The sequence below is a fragment of the Scyliorhinus torazame genome, chromosome 11 (genome assembly GCF_047496885.1).
Source record: "Scyliorhinus torazame isolate Kashiwa2021f chromosome 11, sScyTor2.1, whole genome shotgun sequence".
Classification (NCBI taxonomy): Eukaryota; Metazoa; Chordata; class Chondrichthyes; order Carcharhiniformes; family Scyliorhinidae; genus Scyliorhinus; species Scyliorhinus torazame.
Genome location: NC_092717.1, coordinates 94,491,633 through 94,516,749, shown reverse-complemented (window position 1 = coordinate 94,516,749; position 25,117 = coordinate 94,491,633). Strand labels below are relative to the sequence as shown.

General features: G+C 46.4%; 1 protein-coding gene across 1 annotated transcript in view; it reads left to right on the top strand.

The window, feature by feature from the left end:
• Positions 1 to 9,203: 9,203 nt before the first annotated feature.
• Positions 9,204 to 25,117, top strand: part of zc2hc1a (zinc finger, C2HC-type containing 1A) — a 138,839-nt gene continuing 122,925 nt past the window's right edge. The window contains exons 1-3 of the mRNA XM_072467505.1: positions 9,204 to 9,256; positions 14,048 to 14,115; positions 21,045 to 21,161. Of these exons, the coding sequence (XP_072323606.1) occupies positions 9,232 to 9,256; positions 14,048 to 14,115; positions 21,045 to 21,161 (210 nt within the window). The 5' untranslated portion in view covers positions 9,204 to 9,231. The remainder of the gene's footprint in view (positions 9,257 to 14,047; positions 14,116 to 21,044; positions 21,162 to 25,117) is intronic.

Genomic DNA, 25,117 nt, shown 5'->3' with positions numbered 1-25,117 from the left:
TAAACCGCTGCAGTCCTTCAGGTGTAGGTGCATCCACTGTGCTATTAGGGAGGGTGTTCCGGATTTTGTCCCAGCTACAGCGAAAATTCCTCATTCCTGGAGTTCTAGTAAATCTCCTCTGCACTCCCTCTAGGGCTTTAACATCCTTCCCTAAATAAGGTGCCCAGAACTGAACCCAGCACACCTTTACGCCAGCTCTGCTCCAATGTCCTGATCTATTCACACCTTGTTTCCCTCCCATTCACAGTTCCACTTCTCCCTGGCCCACTTGTGGAGCTTCACAATCATCGCCCCTGGCAACTCCCCCATTCTTGACTTCTGCCTTAAGCATCTGTGAACGCTACCACTTCTGGGAGCATGCACAACACCCCCTCCGCCACCAGCCACGCCAGCATCCTCGAGACGCACCTCGTGTCTTGTAGCATTCGTGCCCTCCACGCCTTGAGGCGGGCCAACGATATGCAGGTTCTGCCTTATAGATCTGTTCTCCTGCTCCTGTAAATTTCCTCTTCAGAGGCCAGCACGGTGGTGAAGTGGTTAGCACTGCTGCTTCACGGCGCTGAGGACCCGGGTTCGATCCCCGTCCCGGGTTACTGTCCGTGTGGAGTTTGCACATTCTCCCCGTGTTTGTGTCGGTCTCACCCCCACAACCCAAAGATGTGCAGGGTGGGTGGATTGGCCTCGCTAAATTGCCCCTTGATTGGAAAGAAATAATTAGGTACCCTAAACTCCGCTCCAATGCCACCCTAGGCTGGGTTGGTTTAGCACAGTGGGCTAAATAGCTGGCTTGTAATGCAGAATAATGCCAGCAGCGCGGGTTCAATTCCCGTACCGGCCTCCCCGAACAGGGGCCGGAATGTGGTGACTAGGGGCTTTTCACTGTAACTTCATTGCAGCCTGCTTGTGACAATAAGCGATTATTATTTGGGAAATAAAGCTGAGTGGGAACAAAGTGTGTTGAAGACTGCAATCACTGCACAGAAACACGCAGCTGGAAGACTTGAGAATCCAGCCCTAGGATTTTAGGGCAGCACGGTAGCATAGTGGTTAGCACAATTGCTTCACAGCTCCAGGGTCCCAAGTTCGATTCCCGGCTTGAGTCACTGTCTGTGCGGAGTCTGCACGTTCTCCCCGTGTGTGCGTGGGTTTCCTCCGGGTGCTCCGGTTTACTCCCACAGTCCAAAGATGTGCAGGTTAGGTGGATTGGCCATGCTAAATTGCCCTTAGTGTCCAAAATTGCCCATAGTGTTGGTTGGGGTTACTGGGTTATGGGGACAGGGTGGAGGTGTGGGCTTGGGTTGGGTGCTCTTTCCAAGAGCCAGTGCAGACCCGATGGGCCGAATGGCCTCCTTCTGCACTGTAAATTCTGTAAGAATATTGGAGATGGAGAGGGTGGTCAGACATCACCCTCTCCATCTGCCGGACCTGCGACCCCTGTGCCTCCAAGCATTTCTTGGCTCTTTCCATCCAGTCTTTCAAGGCTGCTACCACTATTTGATAGCCTTCGATCAATCTTCTGCCATCTCCTTTCGTAGCTGGCGGAACTCCTCTCTCATGAACGCCATTAACTGCTCCATTTGGGGTTTTCCATCATGCAAGGAAGAAACTGCAACACACCAGGGGAACCAACGTTTTGAAAATATTCAGCCAGAGTCTGAAGGGGTATAATAGGAGCTAAATCTGTTTTATAAAGCAGGAATTACTCTATGCCCTGCTAAATTAAGAAAAAATGACAACTGTATGTTTATTTTATTGTTAATTAATGCAAAATTGGGTGGTAGTGTTCAGGGGTAATTGTGAGCGATTCTTTTTGGATGTGAAGTTAAAAAGTTTAATATTGCATTCATAATAAAGTTTTGTTTTACAAATACCAAAGTCCCATTTCTTCAAGTAAACACTTCTGGAACAAATCATTCTTTTCGCAGTCTTACAAATAAACTAAAATATTGGATTTTCGGTCCAGTATCCTAGCCACTGTTGGGGTCTGATCTGAGACCATAATATTGATATGAATATGCTGTTATAATGACACCTTAATTAAGGGAGGATGTGAATGCATTGGAAGCAGTTCAGAGAATCTTTATCAGACTAATAACTGGAATGGGTGGGTTGTCTAGTAAGAGGCGACTTTATTGAAAGATATAAGATCCTGAGAGGTCTTGACAGGGAGGAAGTGGAGAGGATGTTTCCTCTTGTGGGAACATCTATAACCAGTGGTCATTGTTTAAAAATAAGGGGTTGCCCATTGAAAACAGAGATGAGGTGAATTTTTTTCACTTGAAGGTTTGTGAGTCTTTGGATCTCTCTTCCTGAAAGGTTGTGGAAACAGGGTTTCTGAATATTTTTAACGGCAACATGGATAGCTCCTTGTTAAGCAAGAGGATGATACGTTATCGGGGGTAGGCAGGCTGCAGATTTGAAGTTACTATCTGATCAGCCATGATCTTATTAAATGGTGGAGCAGGATCAAGGGACTCATGGTCTACTGCTGCGCCTTGTTTGTATGTGATCAAACAGTTTCTGCATATGTATATGATGCTTCTTTCTGTCTGGGATACTAATTGTACAATTTACCGAGTCTCTATTTAACATAATAAACCTAGACTTTGAGCCAAATGTGAGTGGCTAGGGCTGTTGGAAATATATTGCTTGATGACTACTGGACACCAGGGGATGTAAATGTGTTAATGGACTATTGATGGCACAGATGCTGAGTGAGGTGCCTGCATGAAAAGTGTCCACTCCAGGATCTGCGAGCCTCAGAAGAAGTGTCCATGAATAAGAATGTGATGGGATTCCCTGCCATCCTGGTCAGTTCCTCTGTGTGAGTTCCGAGGGCCATGCAGCACAGTCTGCTGACCCTCATCATTCTCTTCCTTCTGTGATAAGCCAGAGTTGCTCCTTCACATGGTCCTCCTCCAGTGTTACCGCTCTCTGCAGAGCAGATGCACGGTACCATTGTGGGGGCACCGGAATTGCATTTCCAGGTTTGTGGCCCTTGTGGTGAGATGGCAAAGGTTGTATTTCTCCTGTACCTCTCTTGTTCACTTGTGTGCAGATGTTAGCAGCCATACAGAATCATGAAATGGTTTAAAACACAGAAAAAGGTTATTTGGCTTGATGTCTCCATGTCAGCTCTTGGCAAAAACAAATCAGTAAGTCCCACTTCCCAGCCCTTTCCAGTAGCTCTACAATTTTCTTTTTCAGGAGCTTGACAATTTCTTTTTGAAAGCTACGATTGAACCTGTCTTCTCCACACTCTCAGGCAGTGCATTCCAGATCCCAACTACTTAACACATATAAAAGCTTTTCCTCCTGTCACCTTAGGTACCTTTGCCATGCACCTTATATCAATGTCCTCTGGTTCTCACCCTTTTGCCTGATGAAGAATGAATATGATAGTTTCCAGGAAACCTGGTGCACTTGCAAGAAACACTTGCAACAGTCACACACCTGCTGCATGCAGAACGAACGGAACACCTTCCTGTTGCTAAAAGCATTGGGTTACACCACGGAGACCCAAATGGCCACATGGGTCCAGTCAGTCTGAATCTGGGGGATCCCTGCCATTGAGGGCAATCCGCATAGTTGTCTGCATCAGACTGGTCATATCTGTGGTGAATGCGATGAAGTCTATGCCCTCTCATACAGCACATTCATCACTTGACTGACAGATGTGTTAGGAAGTAGATATAATTTAATCATTTTCATATTTGTATTTACGTTTGTTCGGCATAATCTATAGCTTTATGTTTTAGTTTCATCTTTAAAAGTTGCCTCCCAGTCCGTGGGTTTGTTTAGATGTTTGCATTGTAATGAGGTTTTATGACCTGAAAGCAAGCACAGGGTATAAAGAAAGGGGCTATTGCCAGCAAAAGGGAGGCCACAGGAGAACAAAAAGCAGTTTGTGCAGTTGGAACAAAGTAACCCAGATGCAAGGAGTTTTTCACAGAACCTACTGGAACAGGGGCATGAAGAACGACTGCAGAAAGCAGATTCCAGTCTGAAGAACAGAAAGTCCCAGAAAACGGGGAATAGGACATATGAAAGTTCCAGAAAGACTGTGAAGTCAAGGAATGAGGATCGGGTTCAAAAACAGGGCCTACTAAGTAATGTTGAGAGTGAGGTACAGAGAAAGTAAAGACAGGACTACAAGGTGCAGAGCTGGAGATGGTGGCTTGCGAGAAGTCAGAGATCTAAGGTTGGTAACATTTTAATGTGGCCTGTGAAGCAATAGTGTTCTTTTGGCATGACTAGTTATCTGGAAGAGCGCGTGGAAGCTTGAAGATGCAGATCCAAGGCAGAGGAATACTGGAAAGAGAGGTCAAAATCCTGGAGGTGGATATTTGGTGATGACATCGAGAGAAAGGGTTGTTTGGGGTAATATTCCAAGGCTTGTCCTTGAGAGCAGAGATTGGAAACCCTTGTGTGGGAGACAGAGTTCCAGTGAGACTAGGTAGCTCACAGTGTGACAAGGGTCTGGAGAGAATTAATGGGAAATCTGTGGAAGTTCTCTCGGGTGGCATCTGTCACTTGGTTTCAGAATGTGGCGTGTTCGGCCACAGTTTGCCTATTGTTTTACATGGACTGTGGACTTCCTGTGAACATTAGAATGTAAGTTAGATTTTAGCCTTCCAAATCTGTATATCTGTAAAGATATTGTTGAGGTACCAATCATTCCTTGCGGCCTAAGGTTCTCCTTTAGGTGGGCGTACAATTCAGCCACCATCTGCATCGATAAACACAACTGTTGACAGCATTGCTGCTCAGATATGTGAAGGCAGCTGTACCTTTGCTGGTACACTCTCTGCTGTGCATAGTGCCTTCTTGTACCCCCTATCCATTATTCAGTACCTCTGTGTCCCTGTGCAACATTGGGCTGGCTTTCTTGCTATTCTTCCCCACTATTCCAACCTACCTGAATAGGTAGCTCCATGTCCAGAGACAATCTCAATTATTATGATCTCGGCTGTCAAACTTTCCTGCCACGGTAAAGTGACCCAGAATGAACTCTGCTCACAATCCCACCTGTCTTTCAGTATTCCCTGGAAGCTCTGCTTCCACTATAGGGCGTCAGTGGCAATTAATGAGTTCCCTATGGTGATTCTTCCCTTTTGTACAATGGTTTGAATGCCTGCTGTTTAATCAATGGCTTTCTACCTTTCAGCCAGCTTTGGGTGAGGTGCTGACACAACATGAGGAGCATTTGCCGTGGACAAAATTGAATTTGTGCAACAAACATCTCTCAATTGTCTACTCAATCACTCTAATTGACTGCTCGCCATTTCCAGATGGACGACCCGCATCCTTGAGAAGCCTCAAGAAAAATTGGGGCGGGGCTGCAACATGTTGGCAACTAACATACTGAATCTTGTGTAAAGTTGCCATCACACCTGTCACCCAGGGAGAACAACTCTTAATAAAATAAGGTATACTTCAACCACAGGGCTCAGGGAGGAGTGAGGTTTGCTAGTGACCATGAGAGCAGGATGGTCTTGAGACCATACTGGTGAAGCAGAGGGGGGTGGTTCACTGTTGCTTCACAATGCCAGGGTCCCAAGTTCGATTCCCAGCTTGGGTCACTGTTTGTGCGAAGTCTGCACGTTCTCCTTGTGTCTGTATGGGTTTCTTCCGGGTGCTCCAGTTTCCTCCCACAGTCCCGAAAAATGTGCTGTTAGGTCATTTGGATTCTCTCTCCGTGTACCCGAACAAGCGGCGGAGTGTGGCAACTAGGGGATTTTTCAGAGTAACTTCATTGCAGTATAAGCCAACTTGTGACACATGCTCTCCCAGAAATAAGGGCAGAATAAGGGTTAATCCCTTAAAATACGGACAGTTGGCCATCGTGCCACCTCTGTAAAATGTGGCCCATTAACTCTTGTTTCTTTCTTCACAGATGCTGTCTGGAACTTTGAATACTTTCAGAATGTTCTGTTGCTGTTCTTAATTTTAATTTGTGTTGCCTGATGTTTGAATCCTTCATCATAATCAATCATTTCCTTTGATCAATTTTGCCAAATCCTTCCAGAATCATCTCAGAAATTAATAATCCTGCAAGTGCTTTCCCTGGATTAATGCCAGGGGTGGGGCGGAGCTGGGGTTGGTGTGGAGCGGGCAGGGAGAGAGGAGCAGAATGCTGCCAATCTGACATCACAATCAGAGGGGCGTAGTGACAAATAAAACTGAAGTTCTACTTAAAAAAAGACTAAACTGCAACAGGTAAACCCAACTAATATATAAATTATGTATAATTTATATAACAAAATATTGGGTCAGTCTAACAAAAGAGAGGATCTAACCATCACCCCTTGACATTCAATGGCATTAGCATAACCAAATCCCCCACAATCAACATCCTGGGGGGTTACCATTGATCAGAAACTGAACTGGACTGGCCACATTAATACTATGGCTAGCAAAGCAGGTTAAAGGCTAGGAATCCTACGGCAAGTAACTCACCTCCTGACCCACCACAGCCTGTCCACCATCTGCAAGGCACAAGTCAGTAGTGTAATGGAATACTCTCTATTTGCCTGGATGAGTACAGCTCCAACAACACTCAAGAAGCTGAACAGCATCCTGCTTGACTGCTACCATTTCCACATGCATTCAATCCCTCTGCCACCGACGAACAGTGGCAACCATGTGCACCATCTCCAAGACTCACTGCAGGAACTCGTCAATGTTCCTTAGCCAGCACCTTCCAAACCTACAACAACTATCATCTAGAGCAGCAGATACCTGGGAATCGCAATACCTGGAGATTCCTCTCTAAGTCACTCACCATCCTGGCTTAGAAATATATTGCTGCAGTGATTCAAGAAGGAAACTTACCACCACCTTCTGAAGGGGAACTAGGGGTGGCCAATAAATGCTGGCCAACCAACGATGTCCAAATCTCGTAAATGATTTTTTAAAAAAATGTACAGCATGTATATCTATAACATTTAATTATATAACAAATATAATGTATTTGTTATTATTATATATGTGTGTTATATGTGTTATCTGTGTTATATATTTATTATATATTTTTATATATTTGTTATATAAGTATTATAATAATGGAAACAAATATATAACAAATATATAACACAGCACATATATGTAACATATAATTGTAAATACATTATTGTAACAATAATATAACAAATATATAATTATATAAATATAATGTATTTGTTATAATCATTGTATATGTAATATATATATTAGCACATACATAATAAACATAACACATACATCATCAATAAATAACACATATATAATAAACATGTGACCTGGAATGAAGATTTTGAGCAGAGGGCTGCCTGAAATCAAGAGCGACCTTAAGGTTTCCCAGGGGTAGAAGGGGCAGCCCAGCCATGAGACCCCCATCCCGAGGTCAACCACTTGCCCCCAGCCTGAGCTCACCCAACCCCCAGGACTCAAGATGGGCCCTCCCTCTGTAGCCTTGCAGTAACAGACAGGCACATGGGCACTGGACTAACCTCCTTAACACTGCAATGTGCCAGGCCAGAGGTCACTGCCAGAGTGTCAGGCCCAGGGAACCGGTGGGGGGGGGGGGGGGGGCAGTTTACCATTGGCACTGCCAAGTTGCAGGGCCAGAAGGGGGGGCTGGGGTGTTTGCTGAGGATGGGTCAGATCACCCTCATGCCAGTGTGGTGTTGGGGGTGTGGGGGGGGGGAGTGGTTATCTGTTATTTTAATGGTGGGGAGGATGCCCCTCCTTGTTGAAGGGTTGGGGTGCTCCCTTTGTTAGCGTGTTCAGTTTACCCGAACACGCGCTGGAGTGTGGCGACTAGGGGATTTTCACAGTAAGCCTACTTGTGACAGGAATAAAGATTGTTAATTATAGTCATTACATATTTGTCATACATTGTGGAGGTGGGGGAGGGCTGTCTGTGAATGCTGCGTTCAGGGTGCCCATTTTTTGGAGATGGCTGGCCAGCATATTTTTAAATACTAAAAGTGGTCACAATTACTTAATTGCAGTGTTAATGTAAACCGACTTGTGACACTAATAAAGATTATTATTATGGGTGAATCCCACCTAGTCAGCTCCAGTTTTCCCACTGGCAGGAGAACTTAGTCTGCAAACGGGAGAATCAGTGCCCATATATAAGAATAATTATACAATGAATATGATAATGTATTTGTTATAGTTATTTCAAATGTCATATATGTCTTATTTATTATATATTGCTATATATGCTATGTAATTATTATTGCATAACATATAATGTAGCACATATATAAATATAATTATTGTGTTACATGTAATTTTATAACATATAAATATAATGTATAATTTTATAACAATATATATTATGTAGTTTTTGTTATATAATATATTATAATTATATAATAATTATATGTTATGTAATTAATATTGCATAATGTATAAATATACAGCATATATACAATAATTATATATCTAAATTACATTATAATTATATATAGCACATAAATAAATATAACGTACAAATAGAATAAAAATAATAAATATAACGAATAATTTATATGTTATACAATTATTATGGGATGGCATGGTAGCACAGTGGGTAGCACTGTTGCTTCACAGCGCCAGGGACCCGGGTTCAACTCCCGCTTGGGTCGCTGTCTGTGCGAAGTCTGCACTTTCTCCCTTGTCTGCGTGGGTTTCCTCCGGGTGCTCCGGTTTACTCCCACAAGTCCCGAAAGACGTGCTTGTTAGGTGAATTGGACGTTCTGAATTCTCCCTCAGTTTACCCGAACACGCGCTGGAGTGTGGCGACTAGGGGATTTTCACAGTAAGCCTACTTGTGACAGGAATAAAGATTGTTAATTATAGTCATTACATATTTGTCATGCTTTGTAATATTATAATTAAATATATAATTATTATAATTGTATTTATTATATTTGTTATATCGCTATTATGTTATGTAATTATTCTAAAATCTAGTTAAACATATAAATATATGTCATGTAATGATGATAATTATTATAATTGAATATATGATTTTAACATTTACATAAATATATAACAATTATCTAACTTGTATGATAAATATATAAAATATTTATTTGTAAAGCTATATATCAGAAACAGGTAATTCTTTGAAATGAATAAAAAGGCTAGTGTGTGCCCCCTGGCTGATGTGACCACGGGGCGGGGTTGAGCTATCAGCCAATCAGACTGCGCGATGTTTCTGTGTGCGGACCAGTTTGCGTTGCTAATGAGACGAAGATGGAGGCGGTGCCGGTGGTGGAAGGTGAGTGAGTAGCTCCCGAACCGGGGGGTCTTATGGCAGCGGGACCGGTTGCTAATCAGGTGCAGGATGTCGGGAACTTTTCTGCTTCACCCGCCTCAATGCGGCCGTAAAGAGAGAGACCGCAACTGCTAACTGTGGCGATGCAAAGGCCGGGAGTCCAGCCTCATCATCTGTTTCTGTCATGTTTGACAATGGTTGCCCTGTGTTCGTTATCGATATTCCGAACGCTGCTGGAGTTTTATTTTTCTACAATATAAATGCGTTAAACATTTAAAAAAAAAACTTAGGTCCGCAAGCGTGAATTCAATTTTTGGAAAAAGTGCTTGCAGCTCTTACCTGCGATGACGCCCTCCCTCTGTCTCTGCACTCACTCCCTCTGTCTCTGCACTCACTCTTCCCCGCCCTTGCTGCACCGATTCATTCGATGAGGTTTACATGGACCATTTAATTTGGTACTGGCTTTATAAAAACACTATAAATGGTTCGAACAACTAAGTAAAGCTCTGACAGAGAGTCATCCAGATTCGAAACGTTAGCTCTGTTCTCTCTCCGCAGATGCTGTCAGAGCTCCTGGGTGGGATTCTCCCAGCCCGCGCCGGGCCTGAGAATCCCTGCAACGGTGCCATGCTGCCCCGATGCTGGCATGGAGAATTGGTGCTGCTGTGTTTGGTGCGCCGCTGGTCACTGGCCGCTCTATGTGGCCAGGCTGCCGATTCTCTGGCCCGGATGGACCGAGCAGCTGCTCTAAAGAGGCAGAGTCCTGCCAGCGCCGTCCACACCTGGTCGCAGCCGGTGGGAACACTGGGCGGGATTCTCCACTCCCGTGCCGAAGTGCCCACGCCATCGTGAACGGCGTTGAGGTTCATGATGGCGTGAAACGGCCCCTATCCCGACCGATTCAGGGCCCGATAATGGGCTAGGAGTGGGGCCGTGTCATTTACATGTGCCAGGCCTTGTCGCCATGTAAAGGTGGCGGTGCTGCATACATGACGTGGCTGGCGCCGCATAACTGGTGTCACCCGTGCATGCGGGGTTGGCGTCCTCTCCGAGTCTGCCCCGCAAGAAGATGTCAGACGGATCTTGCGGGGCTGCGGAAGAAAGGAGGTCCTCCTTCAGAGAGGACGGCCCGAAGATCGGTGGGCACCGATCACGGGCCACACCCCATTTCAGGCCCCCCCCCCCCCCCCTCCCAGCGTTCCCGTGCTGTTCCTGCCGGCAGCGACCAGGTGTGAATGGCGCCGGGGGGAACCAGCCGTTTTGGCCTGGCCGCTTGGCCCATCCGGGCCTGAGAATAGCAGGGGTGCCGGAGAATCGCCATTTTGGGTGTCTCGGGCGATTCTCCGGCCTGCACCGTGGGGAACTCGGCAGGGCAGTTCTCGCTGCTTCGGAGAATTGTGCGAGGGTGTTGGACCGGCGTCGCGGGAAAATTCGGCGACCCAGGCGATTCTCCCAACCGGTGCGGGAATGGAGAATCCCGCCCTCTGTGCGCAGGGTCGGGGGGTGGCCTGTGTGGGGTGGGGGTGGGGGTGGGTGGTATGGGGTGGGGGTGGGTGGTATGGGGGAGGGGGGGTGGCCTCTGACCCTGGGGGGTGGCCTCTGACCCTGGGGGGTGGCCTCTGAACCTGGGGGGTGCTTCTGTCCCTGGGGGGTGCCTCTGATGGGGCCTGGCCCGGGATCGGGGCCCACCGATCGGCGCCCACCGATCGGCGGGCCGGCCTGGGCCTATTGTCTTCTGCGCCTGCCCCTGAACTCCTGTGCCATGTTGCGTTGGGGCTGGCACATTGAAGGAGGCCACCGTGCATGCGCGCGTTGGCGTGGCGCACAGTTTGCACCGGAATGGGAGACTGGAGCAGCATGGACCGCTCCAGCGCCGTGATGGCCCCCTGTAGGGGCCAGAATTAGTACTCCCCGCGCCCCGTTCATGCTGTCGTGAAACGCGACAGTGCTTCCGACGGAGTGGACACTCTTCCGCCAAATGGGAGAATCCTGCCCCCTGAGTTTTTTTCCGGCATTTTCTGTTCGTGTTTAAAACTTTAAAAAAAATTAGAGTGCCCAATTTTTTTCCCCAATTCTAGGGGCAATTTAGTGTGGCCGATCCACCTAACCTACACGTCTTTGGGTTGTGGGGGTGAAACCTACGCAGACACGTGGAGAATGTGGACACTTCACACGGACAGTGACCCAGGGCTGGGATTCGAATTTGGGTCCTCAGTGCTGCAGTCCCAGTGCTAACCACTGTGCCACATGCTGCCCCTGTGTTTAAAACTTAAGCACGGGGCCGAAGGGCCTGTACTGCGCTGTATCGTTCTATGTTCATACCTAATTCTATTACAATCTGAGTCCAATTCTACTAAATAGATTTCTACGTTGTCATGGTTTTAAAAGCTTTCCTTCCCACTTGTTTTCCACCAATGATGAATGTAATGTTAGAATTAATACTGTTAGAGTGTATTTGTGTTTGTCCTAATCTGATAAAATCTTAACATGTGCCATGTTTTTAGCCTATTTTTGTAGTAGTTTGTGTGTTAGATGTTGATGGGTTGGAGCCTTTGTGATTGAAAAGGCTTCTAGTTTGGTCGATGTCCTGATGGCTACATTTGTACTGAATCATAGCTGACAATGAAATGAAGAAGTACCTAATGAATGTTGCAGCTTTAATCACATCCAGGTCTCATTGCATTCATTATACTGATGAGTCAGGGCAAAGTCCTGCCAGGTGCCACTATTGATTTGTCAGTGTGTGTGTGTGTGTGTGAAACCTATGCAGCACTGGTTAAAAATTGCATTGTGTCCTAATTGCATCATAGAACACTGATTTACATATATTAATGAGCCTTTCTCCTTTTGCATCAAGAGACTTGTCAACCCCAATGCTGTCATTAATATTTTGGCAGTTGGAAGGAGAATCACCATTTCCAATTGTTTAATCCTTCACCTAAATGCTTTCCTAGCAGTTGAATAGAGGGGTTAAAATTTAGTCCATAAATGTCTATACATAAATTAACAATTATTTAGCCTTTAGCCCTTTTATTTTCTCTGTCTTGTATGGGATGTTTCCTGTTTTTTATTAAGGGGCAATTTAACATTGCCAATCCACCTATCTTGCACATCTTTTGGGTTGTGTGGGTGAGACCCACACAGACACGGGGAAAATGTGCAAACTCCACACGGACACTGACCCGGGGCCCAGATCGAACCCGGGTCCTTGGCACCATGAAGCAGCTGTGTCACTGCTGCCCACCCATGTTTGCTGTTATTTTTAAGTAGTTGTTGTTTATCTATAATTCTGACAGTACTACTGCTCCTGTCAGTTTAACATTATTTTTGGGTGATATGAGCGAGCAATAAACTGCCATAATTGCGTTTGTTGCACAGCTCTCGATTCGGGAAACCAATCTGTGCCTGCACACCTAAATTCATGCACACGTACTACCTAGTTTGTCTGAATTGTCCCCATGCTTTTTTATTTTAAAAGACCGTTTAGTTGACTTTGTGGATATTTTAGATTTGCACTGGTTGCAATTATGCTTTGGTTATATTATAGCTACTGAAAGTCAAATCCCAAACAGGCGGTGGCTTGCCGTTGTCAGAGTGCGCATTTTGTATTGCTCCATAACTAAACCCCATTTTGCAGTAATATTAAATGTGCCAGTTGGCCTATTGGATTTTACATTCTACAGAAATTAAATCGAAGGAGAAAGGTACCAACTATAATCAATGTATTTCAAAAAATCTTGGAGAAACCTCAGATTAGAGTTGGAGTCCGTGAGAGTCCCACATTCTCCCCGTGTCTGCGTGGGTCTCTTTCCCCCCCACAACCCAAAAGATGTGCAGGGTAGGTGGATTGGTGAGATTTTCTGGCTGTTTTGTATGAAAGGTTAAGAAACCATACCAAAATGAATATTCCTCAACTGTCATCTGTGAACACACCTCTTTACAAAAGCATTTTGGTATGTCTCAAAATCGGTGGTTTGGATTTTGCAGTCAGTAAAAAAAAAAAAAAAAAAACAGCTGACCCCCTGAGAAAGCTGACCAAGGAATAGTGGGATTAGAACATCGATTACCCATATTCCGATGTGGCTTTCAATCTGCTGCCAATTATTGCTGTTCTGGTTGGCATAAAGGAACAGTGATGTTATCAAGCAGGTTGAGTAGCCAATCACACTTCAGAATTGCCACAGACAGCAAAGCAGGAAACAAAATGTATGGATTACAATTTGCTTTTTTAATAATTTTTACAGAAAGCAAAGTAAACATTGGTTCATGTACAAGGAATTAAGATTAAAATATGAAAAATAAACATAGCATTGTTGCATGATAAAAATTCCATCGTTGCTTCAAAGATTCAGTAGCAATTTTTAAAATGCCCGATGAAGACTGGGAATCTATGATAAGTACGTACTCCTAAAACACAAGTAGGACTTTGCTGTACTGTAGTAAAATGTAATAACCTCGGTTCAGCATGTGTATTTTTGGGCTTGTAAGAGAGTTGGAAATTACTTGTCCAGTTCAACATGAACTGCATGGGAAATCCCACAAAAAGTAGATCGGGTCAAAAATACAAGTAATGTACAAAGGGCTGGAAAATTCCAGCCATTCTTCCCGTCCCGCTGCCATGAAACAAAGCGTGGGTGGGATCATAAACTTTAAAGTTGGTGTTTGATATCTTGGAAAATACCGCCATCCATGAATATGTTTTTTGGAGGACAACAGCTATCAAATGCATTGTGGGTATGTCTGTAAATGAATAAACATTAAATATATTTTTATTTTGATATTCTGTTCTTGAAGGTGTGGCAACTGAAGGTAATCTGGCACCTTGCAGAACTTGTGGAAGAACTTTTTTGCCAGCAGTGCGGGTAAGTGAATGGTATCAGATGAACTTTCTCTCTTTTCCATTCCCCAACTTCCGTTATATTTCCCAGAGATGTTGAGGTTTTTTTTTTATTCAGGACTAACAAATGGATGTCACGATTAATAGAAGGGACATTCATCAACAACTCGTCTTTAGTGCCTTTAATATTAATAAAACATCCCAAGGTGCTTCACAGGAGCATGATAAAACAAATGTTGAACTGGATCAGAACCACGTAATAGAACATAGAGCATAGAAAATACAGCACAGAACAGGCCCTTCGGCCCACGATGTTGTGCCGAACCTTTGTCCTAGATTAATCATAGATTATCATTGAATTTGCAGTGCAGAAGGAGGCCATTCGGCCCTTTGAGTCTGCACCAGCTCTTGGAAAGAGCACCCTACCCAAACTCAACACCTCTACCAAATACCAAGGGCAATTTTGGACATTAAGGGCAATTTATCATTGGCCAATTCACCTAACCTGCACATCTTTGGACTGTGGGCGGAAACCGGAGCACCCGGAGGAAACCCACAGACACGGGGAGGACATGCAGACTCCGCACAGAGTGACCCAAGCCGGAATCGAACCTGGGACCCTGGAGCTGTGAAGCAATTGTGCTATCCACAATGCTACCGTGCTGCCCTTCGAACAAATAAATCTACACTATATCATTTTACCGTAATCCATGTACCTATCCAATAGCTGCTTGAAGGTCCCTAATGTTTCCGACTCAACTACTTCCACAGGCAGTGCATTCCATGCCCCCACTACTCTCTGGGTAAAGAACCTACCTCTGATATCCCTCCTATATCTTCCACCTTTCACCTTAAATTTATGTCCCCTTGTAATGGTTTGTTCCACCCGGGGAAAAAGTCTCTGACTGTCTACTCTATCTATTCCCCTGATCATCTTATAAACCTCTATCAAGTCGCCCCTCATCCTTCTCCGTTCTAATGAGAAAAGGCCTAGCACCCTCAACCTTTGCTCGTAAGACCTACTCTCCATTCCAGGCAACATCCTGGTAAATCTTCTTTGCACCTTTTCCAGAGCTTCCACATCCTTCCTAAAATGAGGCGACCAGAACTGTACACCGTACTCCAAATGTGGCCTTACCAAAGTTTTGTATAGCTGCATCATCACCTCACGGCTCTTAAATTCAATCCCTCTGTTAATGAACGCGAGCACACCATAGGCCTTCTTCACAGCTCTATCCACTTGAGTGGCAACTTTCAAAGATGTATGAACATAGACCCCAAGATCTCTCTGCTCCTCCACATTGCCAAGAACTCTACCGTTAACCCTGTATCCCGCATTCATATTTGTCCTTCCAAAATGGACAACCTCACACTTTTCAGGGTTAAACTCCATCTGCCACTTAGCCCAGCTCTGCATCCTATCTATGTCCCTTTGCAGCCGACAACAGCCCTCCTTACTATCCACAACTCCACCAATCTTCGTATCGTCTGCAACTTTACTGACCCACCCTTCAACTCCCTCATCCAAGTCATTAATGAAAATCACAAACAGCAGAGGACCCAGAACTGATCCCTGCGGTACGCTACTGGTAACTGGGATCCAGGCTGAATATTTGCCATCCACCACCACTCTGACTTCTATCGGTTAGCCAGTTCGTTATCCAACTGGCCAAATTTCCCACTATCCCATGCCTCCTTACCATGCCTCTTTACTTTCTGCATAAGCCTACCATGGGGAACCTTATCAAATGCCTTACTAAAATCCATGTACACTACAGCCACTGCTTTACCTTCATCCACATGCTTGGTCACCTCAAAGAATTCAATAAGACTTGTAAGGCAAGACCTACCCCTCACAAATCCGTGCTGACTATCCCTAATCAAGAAGTGTCTTTCCAGATGCTCAGAAATCCTATCCTTCAGTACCCTTTCCATTACTTTGCCTACCACCGAAGTAAAACTAACTGGCCTGTAATTCCCAGGGTTATCCCTAGTCCCTTTTTTGAACAGGGGCACGACATTCGCCACTCTCCAATCCCCTGGTACCACCCCTGTTGACAGTGAGGACGAAAAGATCATTGCCAACGGCTCTGCAATTTCATCTCTTGCTTCCCATAGAATCCTTGGATATGTTCCGTCAGGCCCAGGGGACTTTTCTATCCTCAAGTTTTTCAAAATGCCCAACACATCTTCCTTCCTAACAAGTATTTCCTCGAGCTTACCAATCTGTTTCACACTGTCCTCTCCAACAATATCGCCCCTCTCATTTGTAAATACAGAAGAAAAGTACTCGTTCAAGACCTCTCCTATCTCTTCAGACTCAATACACAATCTCCCGCTACTGTCCTTGATCGGACCTACCCTCGCTCTAGTCATTCTCATATTTCATATGTGTAACAGGCCTTGGGGTTTTCCTTGATCCTACCCGCCAAAGATTGTTCTTGCCCTCTCTTCGCTCTCCTAATCCCTTTCTTCAGTTCCCTCCTGGCTATCTTGTATCCCTCCAATGCCCTGTCTGAACCTTGTTTCCTCAGCCTTACATAAGTCTCCTTTTTCCTCTTAACAAGACATTCAACCTCTCTTGTCAACCATGGTTCCCTCACTCGACCATCTCTTCCCTGCCTGACAGGGACATACATATCAAGGACACGTAGCACCTGTTCCTTGAACAAGTTCCACATTTCACTTGTGTCCTTCCCTGACAGCCTCCTTCCCTGACAGCCTATGTTCCCAACTTATGCACTTCAATTCTTTTCTGACAACATCGTATTTACCCTTCCCCCAATTGTAAACCTTGCCCTGTTGCACGTACCTATCCCTCTCCATTACTAAAGTGAAAGTCACAGAATTGTGGTCACTATCTCCAAAATGCTCCCTCACTAACAAATCTATCACTTGCCCTGGTTCATTACCAAGTACTAAATCCAATATTGCCCCTCCTCTGGTCGGACAATCTATATACTGTGTTAGAAAAGCTTCCTGGACACACTGCACAAACACCACCCCATCCAAACTATTTGATCTAAAGAGTTTCCACTCAATATTTGGGAAGTTAAAGTCGCCCATGGCTACTACCCTATGACTTCTGCACCTTTCCAAAATCTGTTCCTCCACATCTCTGCTACTATTGGGGGGCCTATAGAAAACTCCTAACAAGGTGACTGCTCCTTTCCTATTTCTGACTTCAACCCATACTACCTCAATAGGGTGATACTCCTCGAACTGCCTTTCTGCAGCTGTTATACTATCTCTAATTAATAATGCCACCCCCCCACCTCTTTTACCACCCTCCCTAATCTTACTGAAACATCTATAACCAGGGACCTCCAACAACCATTTCTGCCCCTCTTCTATCCAAGTTTCCGTGATGGCCACCACATCGTAGTCCCAAGTACCGATCCATGCCTTAAGTTCACCCACCTTATTCCTGATGATTCTTGCGTTGAAGTATGCACACTTCAACGCATCTCCGTGCCTGCAAGTACTCTCCTTTGTCAGTGTTCCCTTCCCCACTGCCTCATTACACGCTTTGGCGTCCTGAATATCGGCTTCCTTAGTTGCTGGACTACAAATCCGGTTCCCATTCCCCTGCCAAATTAGTTTAAACCCTCCCGAAGAGTACTAGAAAACCTCCCTCCCAGGATATTGGTGCCCCTCTGGTTCAGATGCTTGTACAGGTCCCACCTTCCCCAGAATGCGCTCCAATTATCCAAATACCTGAAGCCCTCCCTCCTACACCATTCCTGCAGCCACGTGTTCAACTGCACTCTCTCCCTATTCCTAGCCTCGCTATCACGTGGCACCGGCAACAAACCAGAGATGACAACTCTGTCTGTCCTGGCTTTTAACTTCCAGCCCAACTCCCTAAACTTGTTTATTACCTCCACACCCCTTTTCCTACCTATGTCGTTGGTACCAATGTGCACCACGACTTCTGGCTGCTCCCCCTCCCCCTTAAGGATCCTGAAGACACGATCCGAGACATCCCTGGCACCTGGGAGGCAACATACCTTCCGGGAGTCTCGCTCGCGACCACAGAATCTCCTATCTATTCCCCTAACCATTGAATCTCCTACAACTATTGCTTTTCTATTCTCCCCCCCCCTTCCCTTCTGAGCCCCAGAGCCAGACTCAGTGCCAGAGACCTGGCCGCTAGGGCCTTCCCCCGGTAGGTCATCCCCTCCAACAGTATCCAAAACGGTATACTTGTTTTGAAGGGGAACGGCCACGAGGGATCCCTGCACTGTCTGCCTGTTTGTTTTTTTTCCCCCTGACTGTAACCCAGCTATTCTTGTCCTGTACCTTGGGTGTGGTTACCTCCCTGTAACTCTTCTCAATCACCCCCTCTGCCTCCCAGATGATCCAAAGTTCATCCAGCTTCAGCTTCAGTTCCCTCACGCGGTCTTTGAGGAGCTGAAGTTGGGTGCACTTCCCGCAGGTATAGTCAGCGGGGACACCAGTCGTATCTCTCACCACCCACATCCTACAGGAGGAGCATGCAACTGGCCTAGCCTCCATCCCCTCTTACCTGACAGAATATAGCTGCCGTGTGGACTAACTAGATCTCCGCCCTCCGACTCTGCTCCCAGTCAGCTACACTTTCTGTAAACACCTGGCTCTCTTCGCACTCTTTGCGGAAATGTCGGAAACAAAATGAAAGGAGCACCTCACTCCCTCCTCACCTAACTCCCTCGGTCACCAAACTCTTACTATAGTACTCAAAAAGCACCAAATTCAGCACTCCCTCGGTCACCAAACTCTTACTATAGTACTCCAAAAGCACCAAATTCAGCACTCCCTCGGTCACCAAACTCTTACTATAGCACTCAAAGCACCAAATTCAGCACTCAGTGCAAACAAAGTCTGCACTGTAGGGGATCACTTTTATACTGTGAATCTAGCCTCTGAAAACTGGCCTAATCCAATTAACTAATTAACAAGCTCCAGCTGCAAGTGCCTAGAAGTAGATGCCTGTTTAAAGCTGATTGAAAATTCACCTTCTTCTAAACCAAACAGCAACTTTTAAGTTAATTAACTAAATAAAAGAAAGACTAAACTTTAGATAAAAATGAAGCCTTATACTCCCTCGGTCACCAAACTCTTACTATAGCACTCAAAAAGCACCAAAGCTGTAATGCACAATTTAAACCTATTCTGGGGAAAATACTTCCAACAGGTTAATGTTTTATATTTTAGTCAAGCTTGGAGAAACCTTCCAGTAACGGTGATGTGTTGAGTAGACGCACATCAGGTGGCTCTCCTCTAGACTATAACCAAATAGGCACTTTTAGGCAAATTTTGCCTGAAAATTCGACAGAAACTCTCCCTACATCGAGAAAGGAAAGGAATAGAGCCAGCATGCCAACGAACGGGAGGTTGAGAGGCCAAAGGGACTGCAGGAGCAGAGGAAAGGGACACAAGCAGCAGGCGGATGAGCCGGCAGACCCACAAGGGGGCTCTGGCCACCCAAGAGAGGAAGACCGATGACCCGAGCATCAGCGTATCTCCTCCCCCCCCCCCCCCCCCCCCCTGGAGATGGATGGAAGGCATTCCTGGCCACTATGACAGAAGCGATAAGGGTAGAAATTCAGGTGGTGGTTACAAAGGTGATGGTCCCCATGCAAAAGTGGTTGATGGATTGGGGAAGGAGGTAGAAGCGCAAGAAAAAAGATCCAGGAGCTGGTGAAGGTGTCAACAGACCAGAGTAACAAGTCAAAAGGTTGATGGCAGCCCAGGGGAGCTTGAAGGGGAAAGCCAAGAGAATAGGTTCCGATGGCAGAATATTCGAATTGTAGGCCTGCCAGAGGGGATCAAGGGCAGGAACCAGATGAACTACATCACCCAAATGCTGGGCGAAGCAGTCGGGAGAGATCGCTTCCCCAACCACCCGGAGATCGACACAGGTCGATTCGGCCGAAACCCAAGGCGGGGTAACAACCAAGGGCGATCATCACAAAACTACATCGATATCAGGATCGGAAGAGGATTCTGAGGTGGGCAGGACAGACCAAGGCGAGTAGCTGGGAAGGACATGGAATTCCGGTCTATCAGGACATTGGGGCGGACTTGGCAAAATGCAGGGTCAAATTTAACCGGGCAAAATTGGCCCTGTACAAAGGGGTAAGATTCGGAATGCTGTTCCCAGCCAGAGTCATGTTCCAGAATCAGGAACGTTATTTCAACACCCCGGCGGAGGATGATGAATTTGTCTGGTCAAATGGCCTGGACAAGGGGTAGGCGAGGCAGCAATGAAGGCGAAGCAGAGGTGGAAAGAGAAAAAATTAAATCTCTTGGACACATGAAAGGTTTGCGTGGCACTGCTGCCTCGCTTTGATCAGAAAGATAGGGAAGCTTGAGGGCAGCGGAATGCGGGTGAGGCATAGGCCGAGGGAGTGACTGACAGGGGGACCACCATACTGGCAGGGATAGCTAGCGGAGGCAGTAAGGGGGGCTGCGGCACCCCTCCCGGTAGGGAGGGAGCGTCTGGCCGGGGGGGAGGGAGATACAGAAACCGGGAGGGGAATGCTTTGGGGGGGTGACGAGGAGGGGGCGACATGGTGGGGTGGGAGGGAGGGAGTGAGGAAGACGGTAGGAGGGCCGGGAGGGGGGAAGGAACAAAGGGTTGCTTTTCGGATTGGCTTCAGGGAAGGTGCAGGTTGAGGGAACAAAATGGCCTCTTCAGAGACAAAATTGTGTTCTTTTACTATTACACGTAGCAGTTTGTTTTTCCGCAGTCGGAACTGTGTAATTCTGTACCTTCTCCCAGTATAATGGAATTAAAGTTTACTAAAGTTTTTAAACTGGCTTCAGTGTAATCCTTCATCTAATGAAGCCCAAATAGCCCTCTTCAGAACCAATGAAATGTAATTTATTTTTGTAGATTAACTGTAATTTCAAATCAGATACTGCTGCGTTCTAACACAAGTTGAGATTGGTTTAAAATTTTTTTTGCAGGTAAAGCATGAACCCATTTGCCAAAAAAGTGCTCACAAGAGAAGAAAAGCCTTTGACTCCAGTAGGCAGAGAGCTGAAGGAACTGATATTTCCATCATAAAACCTCTGAAGCCCAAGGTAGGTAAATACAATTTTACAGGATTTTTAGTGGCTTTATTTTCAAAAATGGTCAATGTACAGTAAATGGGATGAGTCCGATATCCCAGTCTCTGTTGTATCTTTGGAAGCAATCGCTTTTAAAAAAAAATTGCCCTTGCATGAAGATCCCCCTTATTCAAATGTCCATTTGTACAACTTCCATTGTATTTTTAATAGTCGCAAGAATATGGTTCAGTACATGCTGTGCAGCTAGAAGTGAGTTACCTTGTGATTGAAATTTGAGATTTTGTTTCAAACTTTAATTGGGAAGCTTCATTAACTTATTCTAGAATGCACCGATCTGCCCCAGTTCAATCCTCACTCCTGTCTACCCAGAGCCTCCAACATGTTACCCATAACTTCCGACTGTGTAATGTGTGGCATATATTTTAGCTTTCACCTATATGGAATAACTAGATTTTTAAAATAATTTTCAAGTATTTTTTTACAATGAGCAAAGCTGGAAAATAGGATTTGTGATTTGCCTTGTGCATGAAGTTTATATAAAACATTTTGGGCGCAATTCTCCAGAAAGATTTCTAAGTGTGGTAGCGAGCAGGAACTGCCGTGAACTCCCGGTGCTCAGCGAGGCCAGGAACGCTATTCAACGTTAATTGATCCACTTCACGTGGCCCCACAGGATTCTCAACGCAAATGGAAGGCTCACCAGCCGATTCGCTGGGATGGGGCTCGCCAGCTCCCCCCGCTAATAAGGTCGAGCAACACTTAAAACAACACCTGCACAGCCAACGCTACTCGGCTCGTCGGCTCGTAGCCATGGTGTCGAGATGGGGATGTGACCGAGTACCAGGATGACCTTGATGAGGTGCTGTGCGATATGTCCTGCTCTCACATGGAAATGGCTGAGCTTATCCCATTCGCAGTCACTGAGGAGCATCACCGAGGGCGTCGACACCATGGTGCAGACATCGGGGTACCGCCTGGGCTGGCAGAGCCAGATGACGCAGGGTGTCGTGACTCGAACCAGCTGTCTCTCCGTTCCAAAGTGAACCCCGGAGCCCTATGGGCACCGAGTGGAAGGAGAGGGTGCTGGATGCCAACATGTACCTGACCCATGGAGTGGGTATGGTGACCACCAGCTCCCCCAGTTTCTGCCCCTCTGATGAGGCTGCGTATGGAGGTTAGCAGATGGGACAGGGCAGCATGGCTGTGCATGTGCCGTCGACAACTAAGCCAGGGTCCCCGGACGCAGAGGATGTCCTTCGGCCATGGGCTGTGGTAAGCAGCTGGCTGCCTCCACCGCAGATGTGCATTGGGGGGTGGGTGGGGGCGGGGTACCATCGGAAGAGTGGGGAATTGTTGGACACCTGTGACAGATTAAGAAAACCCTTGACCACAAGCAGTATGGCACCTCTCTCTTTTTCTTCCACAATGCGACCCGACCACCGAACCTATTGCCCATCTCTCCAGGCATCTCTCTCTCCCTGGGCACACTGTGTGCAGGTGATGGGTGTGCCCAGGGAGGGGCACTGAACAGACAGGCAGGGGTCAGACTGACCTAGATTGAGGAGCACTGGCGCTCAGCTCTGTGGGTTATCATCATCCTCCTACCCTCTACATGACCTGCTGATGGTGCCGACACTGTCCCAGCATCCTGGAGTGATGTGACAGTTCTGGGAGGGTAGGAAATGGGGGCCTGGGGGGGTGGTGTAAGGTATCGATGACGTACTGGGCCACATCCTAAGTGAAGCAGACATTTATGAGGGCCTCCGGGCTTGCCGGACTCCCGTCGCTGCAGCCTCCGGCTGGTCCTCTGGTTCCTCCCCAGGTTCGTCCTCCAGTCCTTGCTGGTCCGAGGCCTCCTCATCATCCTCTACGTCGTCCTTTGAGAATGTCTGAATGCCCCAGGATGTAGCTGCCATGCACAAACATGCATGATCTTCATGTGGTGGTCAAACACGAGCTGAATGTTTAGGGATTGGAACCCCTTCCTGTTAATGTAGGGCACTCCCTGATGACCCAGTGAATGCAAGGTGACATGCGTGCAGTCTCTCAGCCCCTGTACCTGGTGCATCTTGGTGATGGCTGAGAATCCTGCTACCCGGGATTCCTTTTGCCCAGGCATCCTGTTGGGCTTGGTCCATGTCAAAGTTGATCTAGTTTTCAGCCCGGGCAAACCAGGCATCGGATGCACCTGTGGGCTGTGACCTGCGGGATGCCACACGGGTCGTGCTTGAGCCCTGGAATGATCCAGGGGCGTAAAAGCTCAGGGCTGCAATGACCTTGATGACCACCGGGAGCCAGGTGTCGTCCTCCCACCATGAGGACTGCGAGGACATGGCACAGAACTTGCACCGTCTCCTTTGTTGAGGTGGAGCCTTCTGCGACATGCGCTGTCCTTCATTTGTTCAAGCGACCATCGATGCCTGTTCACCCTGGGCCTCACGGGCCTCCCTCTCGGGTCCCTCCCTGGCCTGATGGGTGGCCGCGTCCTCTGGGTAAGTGGCGGCGGGATCCGGCGTTTTTAAAAAGGAGTACTAAATGGAGCGAGCGTGAGCACTTGCTGGGGAGGCAGTTGGAAATGGGTTGGCTCCTTTTTAATTATATGGAAGTGGTAAGTAGTAATAATTGGTTTCGCACTGCTGTGGTGGGATCCCGATTTCGTGAACGGGACGGTTGCATCGCAAACTGTTTGGTGCCAGGATTTACTGAGTCTCCGCTGCGTGTTTTTCTGTGTCGGAGGCAGCAAGTGTCCAGTCTCGCCGTTGTCAGCGGAATTTTCCCTTGACTGCATCCTTCATTGCTGGGAAACCGGTGTGGGATCTGAATTTCCTGCTGGCATGAACAGCTGGTAAATCCCGCCCTATATATCTATATTATTTATGTTGACTTTTGTTAACAGACTTGAATTACGCATAATTGTTTGTTTGCCTACATAACGATCACTGCATTTTAAAAGACTAATTTATTATATGAAGCATTTTGAACCCCTCATTATTAAAGTTGCACCAAAGCAAAAGTTATGCCTTTTTGGTGGAATTCCTGCTTATCGATTTAAGGAATAATTCCCTTTTTGAAATATTTTTCTGATCTCCTCTCTGATCTAGTTCCTTGCTTCACATGTGCATAATCCTCGGATACTGAAGCTATGTCCATAAACAGCAAGAACAGGAAAACATCCAGACTTGGGCTAAGTGGCAAATAACATTTGTGCTACACAATTGCCAGGGAATGACTATTTCCAACAAGAGAGAATATAACCATCTTCTCTTGACATTCAATGGCATTACCATCATTGTATCTCCCATCATCAACATCCTGTGAGTTACCATTGACCAGAAACTCAGCTGGACAAGCCATGTAAATATTGTGGCTACATGAGCAGGCCAAAGGCTGGGAGTTCTGTGGCAAGTAACTCACTTCCTGACTCTTCCAAAGCCTGTCCACCATTCCAAAGCCTGTCCACCATCTACATGATACTAGTCGGGAGTGTGGTGAAATACGCTCCATTTTTCTGGATGTGTGCCGCTCCAACAACACCCTTTAAGTTTGACATTGAGGACAAAGCTGCCCATTCACCATCATCTTAAATATTCATTTCCTCCATCACGGTTGCACAGTGGCAGCAGTGTGTACTATCTACAAGATGTACTGCAGCAACTCACCAAGGTTCCTTCAACAGTACTTTCCAAATCGATGGTCCTCAGTTTTTTTAGCTAAATTGGAACAGCTTGGCAAGGGGTGTGGGTAGTTCTGGAGCACAGGTCTTCAGTACTTTGCTGATGGTATCCAGGGCTTTTAGCTGTTTGTTGATATCAAGTGAATCAAATTGGCATCTGTGATGCCGGGGACCTCAGGAGAAGGCCAAGACAGATCATCCACTCAGCACTTCTAGCTGAAGATGGCAACAAATATTTCCGCGTTGTCCTTTGTGCTGGGCTCCCTGATAATGGACGATGGTGAACAAAAACAGA